This window comes from Myotis brandtii, unplaced genomic scaffold (genome assembly GCF_000412655.1).
Source record: "Myotis brandtii unplaced genomic scaffold, ASM41265v1 scaffold772, whole genome shotgun sequence".
Lineage (NCBI taxonomy): Eukaryota > Metazoa > Chordata > Mammalia > Chiroptera > Vespertilionidae > Myotis > Myotis brandtii.
The window spans coordinates 213726-229856 of NW_005371090.1; the positions used below are offsets into that span (position 1 = coordinate 213726).

A 16131-nucleotide genomic window follows, 5' to 3' on the forward strand; every position below is an offset into this window, starting at 1 on the left:
ACAAAACAATGAAACAGAATAATAAAGCATCAATCATCTTTGGCAGAAATACAATTTTTGTTATTAACTTCATCATAAAGGTGGAAGGGATAAACATAGTTTATAGCAAATTTTAAAAATTAATATTCCAAACATTTACAATGAAATTGGTGAGATCAGTAAAACAAAGTATAAAATCTGGGTTAAATGAAAGCAGGTTTGTGGAGGATTTCAAGACTATCTTTTTACCTAGCAGTATTACTCTTAAATAATGGTACTTAATACATTTTAGACCCCTAATAACAAATACATAGTGCTACCTATTATAACATTTGTATAAAATTTCTGAATAACTAAAGTAAGAATTTCATCTTAGAAGCAAAACTCAATTTCTGGCCCATGAATATCAAAATCATCATTACCCTTAATTGGAAAAGATATTCTGGAAGTTCTAATAATAAATAATATTATTAAAATCTATCCCTTCAGTCTGCAGGCTGACGCTCTATCCACTGAACCAAACAGGCTAGGGCTGTTTTTCTTATTAGTAAGAGCCAAGACTTTAAAGTTCAACTTAAAAAAATTAGAAACATAGATCAGTTGTCTCCCACAACTAAACCCAAAACATAGGTAAGTGCCTTGACTAGGAATTAAACCCGCCACCTTTTGGTATACAGGAAGACACTCCAACCAACTGAGCTACACCAGCCAGGGCCATATAAGTTCAACTTTTTCTTTAGTAAACTAAGAAGGCTTGCCAAGTGAGTTTCATCATAGAGAAGAAATACACCTAATAAAATCCTAACTGCAGAGGAATATATGGAAGAAATCTCTCCCAGGTACCTTTTATATCTGTATTTCTTCGTAGCAGTTTGTCCACTTGAGAAATGGCCTCTTCCCAGCAATTGTTGCTTGCTTGAACATGGGGCTGAATCAACTTTAATTTCTGTTCCAGGATTTGATAAGCTTCTGACACTAGTTCTTGTGTTTCTTTAGTACAAACAAGCTTTTCAAGTTCATCTTCAAGAATTATTACCCTGAGTAATAAAGAAAAACAGTTTCACCATGGAGATTTCTAAAATATAAAATGGAAAATTTATCATTTACAAGGCCTATTTAAGAAATAAGCTTAGAAGTTTAAAAACGTTTTGGAGATGGAAGGTAGTGATGGTTGTACAACAATGTGAATATACTTAACGCCTTGAACTGTATTGTTAAAAATGATTAAATGGTAAATTTTATGTTACATGTATTTTATAACACTTTTTAAAAAAGCTTATAAACAGTGTCATATATTTATCCCACAAATATTGCTTGCATATATACTAGGCATGAACTGAAAGGACAAGTTAAACCCATCTTCTATTTACAAGAAACATAACTGAATCAGATAAATTATACATATGTATAAAATACAATTATCATAAAAAGTCATAACATTTTATTTCATTTACAGATGAGGAATTAGGTCCAGAGAGTTGAAGAAATTTGCTCAGAGTCATACAGCTGATAAGTTGTAAACCTGGGTTGAATCCAGGCACAAAAGTATACCACAGAGAGATAAAAAGATAGTGTTATAAGAATTCAGAAGAGGGGAACATTGCTACCAGCAATGGGACAGATAGGGAGTAGCTAAGGAAGAGGTCCTTTTGAGGGAGCAGTGAAGGAGGGATAAAATTGAAGCATGTACAAAAGATGAGGAAGGTCACTCTACCTTATCTCCCATATTCCCTGTGGGCATATGGCAATTTATACATTTTGGCTGGACTAAAGGAAAAGGAGAAATCAAGACAGAAAAGCAGACTGTAGTCAGATTATGGCAAACCTTTTTTACAGAATGTTTTATATAGACTTCAGTCTAAGCAGCTATATTCTGAAACCAGTTAAGATTTTTGGTTAAGTGAGAAAGCAAATATATGCCTCAGGAACCATCTAGCCGTGAGCACTCTGGAGGAAGAACAGTTAAAGGGTTAATGTCCTCATGTAAGAAAGTGAGAGTGGGAATAGCAAAGGGAACAAGGGCAAAGGAGTGAAACACAATTTTAGATGACATTTCAAGGTTGTAGCAGTCTATAGAGCAATTCATATAAGATAGCTAAAGACTGGTATACTCTCTAGTTAAGATATAGAATATTTTTAAATAGAGAACATATTTCCCATCATAATCCACAATTCCTGACAAAGGTACAAAGCCCCTCTTTTTCATTTTCATATCTATACAGTGTAGCACTCTTCCTTCCCTAAGCCACCTTCTCTCATTATAATATACTAGAGGCCCATGGAGAGTGGGCCTAAGCCGTCAGTCGGACATCCTTAGTGCTGCCGTGGAGGCTGCCGCCACTGCCACTGTGCTCACCAGCCGTGAGCCCAGCTTGTGACTGAGCTGCACTCTCACTGTGGGAGTGCACTGACCACCAAGGGGGCAGCTCCTGCATTGAGCATCTGCCCCTGGTGGTCAGTGCATCAGAGCGACTGGTCGTCCCGTTGTTCGGTCAATTTGCATATTAGCCTTTTATTATATTTCCTCTGATGATGATTCAACCTTTGTCACCCACTCACCTTGAAACTGCCTTACCTCCCATATTCCCTGTGGCAGACAGAGCTGAGTCAGGTTAGCATTCACCCGCTTTCTTGGAATAGCTGCTACAGACCATTGGAACATTCCTGCCTCATAGTGTCTTAATTTTTCCTTATGCCCTAACCTTTACATCAGCCTTATATACCTAATGCCAGACCTTGAACTGATGAGTGGAAACTTTTCTCAAAATGTCTTTATGACCTTAACTTCCTATCTTTGTATACCATATCCTTCTTCAGTCCTGTAAACCAGTCTTTTAATTTTACTGAGACTTCAAGCCTTTTTGACTCATTTTTATTTTTGGTCTTACAAAACTGATTAATGGCCTCTCCCTTCCACTTCTTGCCTGGTATCCAGGATAAAGTACCTAAACTATGATCATATCAACCCATTAAATTCCGATGACCCTCTTGATTACCAGCACAACATGAACCCAACCATTCGTCTGATCCAGTCCCTACTACAAGTCTGTCTTCTGCACCATACCTGCTACCAAGGCAGAGTGCCAGCAATTCCATGCAAAGTAGATCATCTAATATGGACCCTACATTGTATTATCTAACTGGGGCCAAAAAACATGTCCTATGCTATGGAAAAAGAGTCCAAATCTGTTGAATTTATTTAGAAAATAGCAATGTGTTATTCTTTAACTATATATATAACAACGCCTCTTATAATTTATTTTTCCAGTGTTGGCAGATATTCTCCTAGAGTGCAGGCTCCAGTTTAAGAGCCCTCCCTAAAGGGAGTTAAACTCATTCTTCGTAAACTTCTCCATTGCAGCTCTCAAACAGAATGAACATCTGCTTTTGTCCTATTTTTCTAGGTTGTCTGTTGAAATCAAGAAAAGTAAAAATTATAAATGTACCAAATTATAGTACTTATAAATCATGCTTCTCTGCTCTGTTTGTAAGTATAAACCATCTTTCATGCTGTATGTCTCCATTTTGCTGCTTCTCTCTAGCTAGGACACAAGCCAAGAACCACAATAGCCCAAGAGTGAAGCTTGCTAATCATGGGGACATTTCCTTATATAGCTTCTAAACTTACTCATTCAGTAATGCTTTCAGATGGAGCTGCAAACTGCGTACTGCTGTATGAACATTATTCAGTTCTCTTGACTTCTGTTGAGTTTTGCATAAACGCTGGGGTACTGACTGGTGCTGAGTTTCAAAGTATCGATAAAACTCATAGCTGCGCTTAAGCTCTTCCAAGCAGGCAGAATGAGCATGAGGTAGACCCTGAGTCACATCAGATAAAATATGATGAGGCAAAAGTGCTGGAGTAAGTAAGGGCCCAGGGGGGGCATTAGCTGTAGAAAGTAATAGGGCTAACCGTCTGAAGAACTCTGAGCTCTGTGCTACCCAGAGTTGGAACAAAACCTAAAAAAAAAGAAAAAAAGAACTAGATCAATAAAAAATATTGGCCAACATTCAAAAGAAACTACAAATTTAACTTCTAGTTTAAATTTTCCACTTTATCATAAGTAATGAATATAGTTGAGCTTGAATTAACTCTAAGATTAGCCAAGAATTTTATATCAAATTATGTAGTCATTGCACATGGGAACTTCTGATCCTAATATAGCAGGAAATACCAGAATATAACTAGTAAGCTTCTAATCTAGAAGGAAAGTGTTGATAGATTGAGACACATGTATTAGAAGTAAATATTGATTAATTATTTTAAAATTTTACACAAAGGAGAAATGAAAACAGTAGGAATGATAGAGCTATATAAGTTCAAAGAAATGAGTTATTGATGGACCCAGAGTTTGGGGTTCAAAATTACACCATTGTTTTGGCTAGGAAATAGTTAAAAAATAACATAAAAATCAGTCCCAGAGTGTTCATACTTAGGAGTGTCTAGCACAAGAAATTTAAAAACCCCTTCTTTTGTTGTTGTTGTTGTTAATCCTTACCCAAGGATATTTTTTCTATTGATTTTTAGAGAGGGGAAGGGAGGGGGTGAGACAAAGAGAAACATTGATGTGAGAGAGACACATCGATTGGCTGTCTCTTGCACATGCCCCGATGGGTTGGGGATCGAGCCTGCAACCAAGGTACATGCCCTTGGTTGCGGAATCAAACCCATGACCCTTCAGTCCGAAGGCTGACACTCTAACCACTGAACCAAACTGGCTAAGGCCAAAACCCATTCTTGAGAGACAACCCCTGACTACAGGCAGTAAAGGATTTCTGTAGGTATAGTCCTATTCTAGAGGAGGATAATATCTCCAAAACAAAGAAACAAACAAACATGAGGAAACAATCTATTATGAACAAGAATTGGCATACAACAAAGAGGATTGAACAAATTTAGATTTCCAATTTTTCACAACCAGGAAAGTGAATATTATTTAGATTGTTTTATTAACTGAACATTAAAATTAGGCAAATAATAAGATAATTTAATGTAAACCTATTTTACCATTGAACTTTTTAAAAAAATAAGCAAGGTCAAAAAAATAAAAAAATGAATAAGCAAGGTCAAATTTCCAAATTGCTAAAGACATTTACCTAGGAATTCTTGAATATAAACAAGCTTACCTAAGTCTTATTTAACCATTAAATTCGTGACTATAATGATTTTCTTTATCCCTATATTGGTTCTTTCAGCAAGTATTTTTTGAGCACTTATGATGTACCAGGCTTTATTCTATATGCTGATAATATAGCTTTGAACAAAAGTGAAAAATTTAAAAAATCCTTGCCCTGATGGAGCTTATATTCAAGTAGCGGGGGGCGATACATAATAACAAGTAAAAGACAGAGTTTCTTGGCTGATGGGCTATGAGGAAAAATACAGCAGAGAAGGGGAATAGCAAGTGTGTACTATATGTGTATTTACACGGGGGAAGGTAATGGGGGCTAGGGAGGTGGAGAGGTGGAGGGATGGGGTGGCCAGGAATGTCTCTAAAAAAGTGCGATCCAGAATTAAGCCATGAAACTATCATCAGGGAAGAGAATTCTAGGGAACAGGAGGTTCAACTGCAGTTATTTAGTAGGAGAGGACTTGGCACATCTGAGGAACAAGGTCAGTGTGACTGGGGTACAGTAAGCAAGGAGGAGTGTGGTAAGTGATGAAGGCACTGAAGTAGCTCTGGCTTTTACTCTAAGAGAAATGAGGAGCCACTGAAAGGTTCTGAGCAGCAGAGTTATACGATCTGAATTATGCTTTAACAAGCCCATTCTGGCTGCTGTGTTGAGAGAAGATAGGGAGGTGAGAGTAGAAGTGGAGACCAGTTAGGAGGTTATTGTAATAATTCAGGTAAGGGTTATTGGTAGCTTGTACCACAGTGGTTAGTGGTAACAGGTGAGTAGTAGTTGGACCCTGGATATATTGTGAAAGTAGAACCGACAAAATCTCTTGACAAATTGTTTATGGGAGGAAAAGTGTTATGAAGAATGATTCCAGAGTTTTGGCCACAGCAACTGAAACAATCAAGTGGGCATAGCTTACTGCCACTTTTAAAATACTAATTTATTATTTAATCACTACCATATTATCCAATCAAACCAAAACTCAAAATTATATATATATATTTTTCTGTTTGTTCTTTGGATGAGGGGATAACCATAATTTATGAACAAATAGGAAATTTTTATGTAAAGCATTTTTTTTAAATGTGGATTTATTTTTTAAAGCAGGAAATATATTACTTCATAATAACTTTAAAAACTAGTTAAAAATTTAAACAATAAGAAGAAGGGATAAGGACTCTGTACTAAATATTTTATATGTCTTCTCAGGATTGCAAAGTTTTCCTGAGGGAATATAGGTGAAAAAAAATAATAAAGCCAAAATGTATTTTCTTTATGGACACCATGAAGATTACAGAAGAAAACAAAAGGTCCTGATTTATTTGTAAACCATCTTTCACTACATAAAAAAAAATCTTTGCCCTAACCAGTTTGGCTCAGTGGATAGAGCGTCGGCCTGCAGACTGAAGGGTCCCAGGTTCGATTCCAGTCAAGGGCATGTACCTTGGTTGCGGGCACATCCCCAGTAGGAGGTGTGCAGGAGGCAGCTGATCGATGTTTCTAGCTCTCTATCCTTCTCCCTTTCTCTCTGTAAAAAATCAATAAAATATATTTAAAAAATAAATAAATAAAAAAAATCTTTAATTAGTGCTGCTCTTTTGAGAATTTTCTTTTAAAATTTATACAAAATCTGTTTAAAAAAAAACTTTCTTTTGGGTACAATGGCAAATGTACAAGGCAAAATAAAATTTTTAAGTGTCACAGGGGTTTCCAGCAGTTTATACACTATAGGTCCAAGATAAGGCTTCTTTCAGAGGTTGATGTTCCTGGTAAGAATGCAATACGTGAAGTTTGGTTATAGATTAGTTATATGTCAAAATAAAGCAAAAATCAAAATACTAAAGTTAGTCTTTAAAACAACATGGGTGAGCAAAAGGGGTCCAACTACAACCAGCAGTATTGGAATTAGGGTGGGGAGATAAAAGAGAACAAGCCTCACATTTTAGAGTAGATCCCATCAGAGGCAATTAAAAAAATCAGCTAACATTTATTAATCACTCTATCCCAGGCATTGAGCTGGCAAATATCAAATCCCTCAGAGGTAAGCATTATGATCATCCCATTTTTATAAACACAGAAACAGGGATTTGCTCAAGAACACATTCACCGTCAAGTGATGGAACAAGTCAAACCTGGCAAGTCTGACTCTAGGGGAGTCACTTTTTCTCTTTGCTGCCTATACTTAAGCTGAAATACAATCCAAGATTTAATAAGCTTTTAAAAACAGTATGTCAAAAGCGTAAATAATAATAGCTATTACCGCGTACGGCACCCATTATATGACAAGCTTCACTGTCGGTATTTCATATGTCTTCTCATTTAACACCTTGTAGGGCAGGTATGGTGGCCCTTTTTACAGTTGAGGCAAATTCAAATAATAATTTATTCAAGGTCAAAAGTTAGTGTCAGAGCTAAAATATAAACCTGGGTCTGCTCAAATCCAAAATCCCTGTTTTTTCTTAAGAATCTCAAATTGTACTGAATTTGGAAGTAAATGGAATTTTCTACAATGTGACCATCCTAAAGGGTAGCTATTTCTATTAGTCTTTTTGTAAAGACAGAGTTGTGGCCATACTGTATATACATTTTTGTGTGCTAATTGCTTCACTGGTTTAACATACATTTCCCCAAGTTTTTATAAAATCTTCAAAAGCAAACTGTAGTTGCTACACAATGGTCCACCATGTGGATTTACCATAATTCATGAAACTATTCCTTCATTGCTGTGCATTTAGGCTCTGTTCATTTCCGCTACTGTAAACAAAGCTAATAAGCAACTTGGTACATAAAACTTGACTATATTTGGAATAATTTATTTAAGAAAGATTTGCAGAAGTGGAATTACTGATTCAAAGCATATATTATTTTAAAGGCTCTTTGTATGTCAAATTGCATTCTGAAACAAACAACTTTAGGGAATTAAAAAAACCTGTAAGAAAACTATTGAAGCAGCTCAGGTAAAAGGTTATGGCATTCAGGACTAGGATGGTGGGGAAGAACCCAGAAAAAATAGATGAATTTAAAATATATTTTGAAGGTAGAACTGACACAAAATTATGATGACAGACCGGATGTGAGGAGTAAAAGGAGGGATAAGATGGTTAGTGTGCAGGTTTCTAGCTTAGTAAGTTGTAAGATGGATTAGAATGAGGGTAAGAATAAGTCAAGGCAAATTTCAGGTAAGAGAGAAGAAAAACAAACAGATTTAGAACATTTATATGAATATGAAAAATTTAAAGATGTAGAAGTTTATGCAGTCTCAAGACAAAATGGAGCCTAGTCAGTTTGGCTCAGGGGATAGAGCATCGGCCTGTGGACCAAAGGTTCCTGGGTTCAATTCTAGTCAAGGGCAAGTACCTTGGTGTAGGCTCCATCCTGGCCCTGGTCGGGCCACATGTAGGAGGCAACCAATCAATGTGTTTCTCTCAAATCTCTCTCTCTCTCTCTCTCTCTCCTCCCTCCTACTCTCTCTAAAAGATCAATGGGAAAAATATTCTCATTCCTTGGCTGAGGATTAAAAAAAAAGAATTATGAGTATTGTGATATCAAACTATAAGGATCTTCTCCAATCTTTATGATGTTCTCCAATTTTAAAGGCAGCTTCACAAACATCAGTAAGGTTATTGCAGTAATAGTAATCAGCAAATAATAAAAGAGAACAGGTGCACCATTTGTGTTCAAAAAGCACAGGCACAATCCAAGAGCATCTATCTCTTCCTCAGCCCTTCTTTCCATTCTACCAGTGGATTACCTTCAATGCAGGCAGGCTGAAACCATCTGTAAGGTTATGTGCTTCCTCTTCTGAAATCTGCTCTTCACTAAGTCCAAGGCCCAGCTCCTTAAAAGGCACCACACAGATGTAGTTGGTTACATTGTCACTCTCAGAGTTCAGGGGGTAGGTTAAATTAGGTTAAGGCAATCAACAAAGTCTTCATAAAACATACAAGGTACATTAAGACTGCCCAGCCCAACCAGCATGGCTCAATGGTTGAGCGTCGACCTACAAAAGTAATCTTTGCATTCCACTTACTCATAATTTATTTATGAGTCATAAATAAAATAAAGATATTATATACCTTTATTTCCTAATAGAAATAATTTTTTTATTTAGTAAATTTAAGGGACTGACTTATTGTCATAAGTAAGTATCAGACACTATCTAAGCACTTTATATGCACTAACTCACTTGATTTCAACAAAAACACAGTCAGTAAGATTGTGTTAGTATTGACATTTTATTTTTTTATTTTTATTTTTTTTAATATATTTTATTGATTTTTTACAGAGAGGAAGGGAGAGAGATAGAGAGCTAGAAACATCGATGAGAGAGAAACATCGATCAGCCGCCTCCCGCACATCTCCCACTGGGGATGTGCTCGCAACCCAGGTACATGCCCTTGACCGGAATCGAACCCGGGACCCCTCGGTCCGCAGGCCGACGCTCTATCCACTGAGCCAAACCGGTTTCGGCTAGTATTGACATTTTAAAAATGAATAAAGAAAGGTACAGAGAGTTAAGAAACTTGCTTAAGGTCACCTAGGCAATAACTGATATGGCCAAAATTTAAATGTTGCCGATTTGACTCTAGGGCCTTTGTTCTGTGAAAGGAGAAAGATTTCCTGTTGCCAGTTTATTTCCATGTCATGACACAAATTTGCCATGTTCAGTAATTTTTTAAAAAAAGCCATGCCCAGCAAAGCCAGGTCTTTTGAATTTATTCTTTGGACCAGTAAAGGGAGGGATTTCAAGTTTTTTTCCTTATTAAAAATGAACCACACGAGAGAGAACAACTATCTTCTTGTCTGTTATTGCCTTTCCCCCTTGGAACACATTTCCAGTTTTAAAATAGAAGTGCTGATGGAAATTAGCTTCAAAATAAGCAATTTCAGTTTACAGTTAACTTTACAGGATGCAACTATAATATCTATATTCAGCACTCTGGAAACATCTTATTCTTAAATTTAGACAAAAAAGGATATTTTTTCAGCATATATAGGGTAGCCAGCCTTGCTGCTTGAAAGTTGGCTCTTACAGTTCTGTAGACAGCTTTCCGAAGACCGATGAGATGCTGACTGGGATGCTGTCCAGCTTTATTAAATGGGCAAGCAGCACTGACCCTGTCAAGCAAACTTGAAAAGTAAAATGTGATACAACTGTACAGGTGTCCTAAAGTTTTTGTTTCCTAAATCCATAATTCTATTAAGTTTAGAAAAAAATCCTTTTCCATGATTTTCATTAGAAAATGTTTATCAGTAACCCCACTCAGGTCTCATAAATAGCCATTTCCCTGATACATATATAGTCACCAGAAAAAGACAAATGAAAAATTTAAATCTCAGAGTAATGGCTTCCTCTGATATGAAGAAACAAAAACATTATAGTTGAAATATAGAAATGTAGGATATTTATGTAAAAAAATGTAACTTTTTAATATAGACACTCTACCTGCTAAAATATACTAAAGTGGTACTACTTTACATTTAGTTTCCAAGCCTTTATCTACATTAACTATAAAAGCTTTAATTATAAACACTTTCACATTCTTAATATGCATTCATATATATTCATTAATCATATTTTTGGCCACTTGTACAGAATGCATTCTGTACATTCATAAAAGTAGGGTAAAATGACTTACCCACCTGCTGCCACTGGCACTTACCTACTCAAAATGAAGTAGGGGCCGCAGAAAGATAACAGGACCAGTGGCCAACAGGGGAATGCAAGTAGAAAGGCAAAGTAAAGGTTACTATGTAGTTGCATAGCTACTCTCAAAACTGTTCAAGAGGAAGCACATTTCATAGCACTTTCCAAAAGCTAAGTGGGGAGTATCTGAAACAATGACATATAATACATTATGCTTTTATAAATGAAACTATGAATAGTTATTAGATAAGAGTATTTTTTTTTCACCTAACCATTAACCTCTCCCAATAGCAAAACAAAATATTGGAATTTATACATTTCTTACACTATAACCACACATTTGTAAAATAAGACATCTAACTCAAAACTTTAAAAATGTTAAATCAAACTAAAATATATTCAGGCATTGGAAATCTATTAAAAAAACAACCACAGGACAATGACTGCTGGCTTATTTTAAAATAAAGGAATGAAGCAAAGAAGGTTAAATTATTTGCTAGAGCAGACAAACAGAGGCTGAACAAAACAGTACTCATTTTTTTCAATATATGGCACTATTGTTTGTATTCCATTTTATTTACTGAATGAATTTTAAAAACTAAAAATATTATGATTCAAGATCTATTATTGCTCATAATTTTTTCAATCAATTATCCAGTTAGATGAAGACAAGTGAAGCATAATTTTTTCCAACATTTCTTCTGCCTGTCTGCATCTGAATAGATAGAAGTCAAAATCTGGAGGCAAATCATGTCTAACTGACCCAATTTAGCTCCTCATGCCTATTCTATACATATGTTTATAAAAGGTGGGCAATGACAAAAGGCACAGAACCCTCTATGCATGCCCAAGCATTAAATGAACAAACACACAGCACTTCGCTTAACCATTAAGCAGTCAGTTCTCTCAGTAAAGTCCTGTGCAAGTCAAGAATGAAAAGCCACTCTTATTCTTAGTGTGATTTTTAACTTTTAAAACTTGATACTCAAACAACTTAAAAACTGCTCTGCTCAGTCAAAAAGAAGTGAACAATGGAAGGACAAAAATAAACAAATACTGAGGACTGTTCCATTTTGAATTGAGCAGAAAGAAAAGTAATAAAACATCTCTTATGTCTTGGGATTGTTTAAAATACTGTTTCAGAACACAACAGTGAAGAATGAGATGACTACTGGAGATTCTTCCACTTTCCTGTTCGTGATTTTTCAAATACAGCTTTTATGCCAAGATCATTTCAGTACTATTCTAGAGCAGAGCACAGTAAAAGATGTGATGACTACCAAAGGGTCTTCTGCTCCCCCTTTTCATAATTTTCCAGATATAACGATAATTAAGAGCAATAATTATTCTTCACCATATACTTCATCATACTTTCTCCCACTTATAGATTGCAAAGGTTATATGTTATATAAATTATTACATATATACTACAATACAACCATCATCTGCTAGTGTTTAGCAGGCAGTCTGGTGTACCGCAATCAAGCTTTAGAGCCAGATGGAAGGACATCTGCTCTATAACTAATAAACTGCTGTTGAATAAATATAACTTTTCCTTTAATAATGGAATAAATAACCAGTATAACCTGCAGCTTAATACACTTACAGCTAGACTGCTGAATATTTAATTTCTTGTGGGAATGTGAAACATCATTACTTGCATGATATTCTGATAATATTGGTGCCATAATATCTACTAACATTTACCTAAAGAACATTATTAACACAGGGCAAGAGTTTTCAAAATGAATTCATGTCAGATACAGCTATCAATTAAACTCAGGAAACAGAGTATCTGAAAGGAAGTAAAGGAAACAAGCATTTATTGGGTAACTGTATGCTGGGTTCAATGGTAGGTTCTCTTTCTACATTATCTCATAAAATTACAGGTAACACACAGACATAATCATGATTCTCAAAGCACTTTGGTTTCTCAAAGTAGATAAGCAGAATCATATTACATATTAAATCTAACATATTTATTCCCTTAGTGAACAGTTAATAGACTTTAATAAGTGCTAAAGAGAAACCCACTTTTTTCCTATAAAAGCAATACAAAAATGAAAATAGGTAGTAAATATTCTAATTTAACTATGTAATAAAAAAGAATTATTTAAAAATAAAATAAAAAATGAACTCACAGTGTAAATCCTCTGGAAATGACTTCAGTTTCTTGAATGAGACGTAAAGCTTTTCTCACAAGATTAGTAAAAGCTCGGCTATTTGCTGCTGCATTTTCCAAACGGCCATTGTATTTTTTTAGGGTTACTTGTAGTTTGGCTGTCCTCCATAATCTCAGAGCTCTTATGATCAGATAAACAAATAGAATCACTCCCCATACCAGCCAGGAAGAGACAACCCACCAAGTGGGAAGCATAATAAGCAAACTAATGAAGGCAAATAGCATTGAGACATCCCTATAACAGAGAAAAAAAAAGAAAACAATACTCATTAGAAAAGAGAAAGATGAGTTATTTTATCAGTAAATTAGGTTTCCTAAAATAAAATTCCATCTTCTTTGTAACATATGGCTTAAAAAATGACATTAAAAAAAATCATGGCCTGGCTGGCATAGCTCGGTGGTTGAGCATCGACCTATTAACCAGGAGGTTACTGGTTCAATTCCCAGTCAGGGCACATGCCCGGGTTGAGGGCTTGATCCCTAGTGGAGGATGTGCAGCTGATCAGTGATTCTCTCTCATCACTGATGTCTCTCTCTCTCTTCCTCTCCCTTCCTCTCTCTGAAATGAATAAAAACATATTTTAAAAAAATCATGTGAAATAGTTTTGAAATATCTAGCACCTAGACCAGTGATGGCGAACCTTTTGAGCTCAGAATGTCAGCATTTTGAAAAACCCTAACTTAGCTCTGGTATCATGTCACATATAGAAATTTTTTGATATTTGCAACCATAGTAAAACAAAGACTTACATTTTTGATATTTATTTTATATATTTAAATGCCATTTAACAAAGAGAAATCAACCAAAAAAATGAGTTCATGTGTCACCTCTGACACATGTGTCATAGGTTCTCCATCACTGAACTAGACAATGGTCCTTAGGTATTAAAACCTGAGTAATAAGTTTAGGTAAAGGACATAAGAAATTGGTGCCTTCTGAAATGACTTAGAGAAAATTTTTTTAAATTTTTTCAATTACAGTTGATATTCAATATTATTTTACACTAGAGGCCTGGTGCACAAAATTCATGCCCTCAGGGGGTGTCCCACTGACGGCTTAGGCCTGCTCCCTGCTGGGAACGGGACTAAACCAGCAGTCGGACATCCTTTGAGCTGCCGTGGAGGTGGAAGAGGCTCCCACCACCACCGCTACACTCGCCAGCCGTGAGCCAGGCTTCTGGCTGAGCAGTGCTCCCCCTGTGGGAGTGCACTGACCACCAGGGGGCTGCTCCTGCATTGAGTGTCTGCCCCCTGGTGGTCAGTGCGCATCATAGCGACTGGTCGTTCTGCCATTTGGTCAATTTGCACATTAGCCTTTTATTATATAGAATTAGGTGGGCAGTACAGTAGTTAGATAACTTATACCATTTATAAAGTAATATCCAATAAGTCTCATACTCACCTGACACTATAGATAGTTATTACAAGATTATTGACTATATTACCTATGCTGTCCTTTACACCCTCATGACTATTTTGTAACTACCAATTTGAACTTATTAATACCTTTACTTTTTTCACCCTGCCCCCCAACTACCCTTCCACCTGGCAATCATCAGTTTGTGCTCTGTGTCTATGAGTTTGTTTCTGTTTTATTTGTTTCTTTTGGGTTTTAGATTCCACAGATAAGTGAAATCATATGGTATTTGTCTTTCTCTGTCTTACATATTTCTCTTAGCATAATACCCTCTAGGACTAGGTCAAGACTTTTTTTTGTAAAGATACAGACTCTTTAACTCTAAAAAAATTTACAGATTAAAAAAATCCAATTTTATAAATTTAAAGTAAAAATAGCTTAATTTTTACTAATTTTAATATTAAAATACTATCTTAATATTCAAATATATAATGAGTTCCTTTTTCCTAAAATTTGAATATAAATATATAATATCTGAAGAAAATATAAGAATTTTTCCAATTAGAAATAATATATAGTTGATGAGTAATTGTTTTAAATAAAGTCATCTAATTTTAAATCATCACCACAAATCTGGAATACACACACTTATACTGCAGACCATAATATGGACAAGCTTTGTGTTTTTACACTGCTTTAACTGAAAAATATGCATACATTTTTTTGCTTAGGTCAACTATAGATCTATAGATTAAAACACATCTTTTAAGCTATGAAGGTTTTGATGAAAATGTGTATTTATAATAAAAAGGTAATTGTAGGGGGGCTGTGTCTGAAAAACAGTACTTGAAGATAGTCAAACTACAAAGATAGTCTCATTAAGAGTGCTTCTTATTAAATATTTGCCTGCCCTAATTTCCCTTGGAATCCTTTACTTTTATATGACACTGGTAATATCATAGAGCCAACTCTCATTATCTACTTGTATGTATTAATAGAAAAGTCTACAAGTATTTACAGACTCATAGTTTCTTTTCTTTTTTTAAAATTTAATTCTTTATTGTTTAAAGTATTATATAAGTCTCCTTTTCCCCCCATTGACCTCTCCCTGGATGTCCCCTCCCCCCAGCACATGCCCTCACCTCTGCCTCTCCCCCGCACCGTCTATGCCCATTGGTTATGCTCATATGCATGCATATAGGTGGTTTCTTAATCCTATCTGTGGCTAAAGAAAACTTGAAAGTAAAATTCTTAAAACCTATGGTTCCTTGTAGCAGTCCCTTAAGTTCTTACTTTTTTTTTTTTAAAGGAATAAGATGCTTTATTTCATTATGATGATATCTGAGTGATACAGGTTTGGAAAACATCATACTTTGCTATGTTAGAATATGAAGCAGCTGCCAGTGTGACAGAAAAGACAAATTCAGCACACTGAAGCTAATGAATGTAAATGCCTGTATAACTTGAACAGTTGGAACAATGATTTAGTTCATTTAAATAACTCATACTTCAACAGGAAGAGGATATTAACAGTTATCTACACTAATAAAAGAGAAACATGGTAATTAGCGTACGACCGCTACCCTTCCCATTGGCTAATCAGCATATCCTTATTCAAATTAACTGTCAGCCAAGATGGCGGCCGGCAGACAGGCAGCTGGAAGCGAACATGAGGCTTGCTTGCTCCAGTGACTGCAGACTCCAAAGTTCCCCGCCTGACTTGCCAGTCTCTGAGTTGCAACTCTAAGCAACTATGTACTATGTTGCAAATAAGAAGCTAAACAAAACCCCAGAAACCAGCTTTCAGCCTGCCGGGATCTCAGAGCTGAAGTTATACATTGTTTC

The 16131-nt window shown here is 35.7% G+C and overlaps 1 protein-coding gene across 5 annotated transcripts in view; it reads right to left on the reverse strand.

Annotated features, from left to right (window-relative positions):
* VEZT (vezatin, adherens junctions transmembrane protein) overlaps positions 1-16131 on the reverse strand; it is a 63206-nt gene that overhangs the window by 8870 nt on the left and 38205 nt on the right. For 3 of the 5 annotated variants that reach the window (XM_014530759.1, XM_014530758.1, XM_014530761.1), the window contains exons 5-9: positions 12889-13164; positions 10081-10230; positions 8852-8999; positions 3608-3939; positions 823-1016 (exon numbers count right to left, since the gene is read on the reverse strand). In XM_014530759.1, coding sequence (XP_014386245.1) covers positions 823-1016; positions 3608-3939; positions 8852-8999; positions 10081-10230; positions 12889-13164 — 1100 coding nt within the window. The remainder of the gene's footprint in view (positions 1-822; positions 1017-3607; positions 3940-8851; positions 9000-10080; positions 10231-12888; positions 13165-16131) is intronic. The other 2 variants (XM_005883155.2, XM_014530760.1) reach the window with 1 other exon arrangement.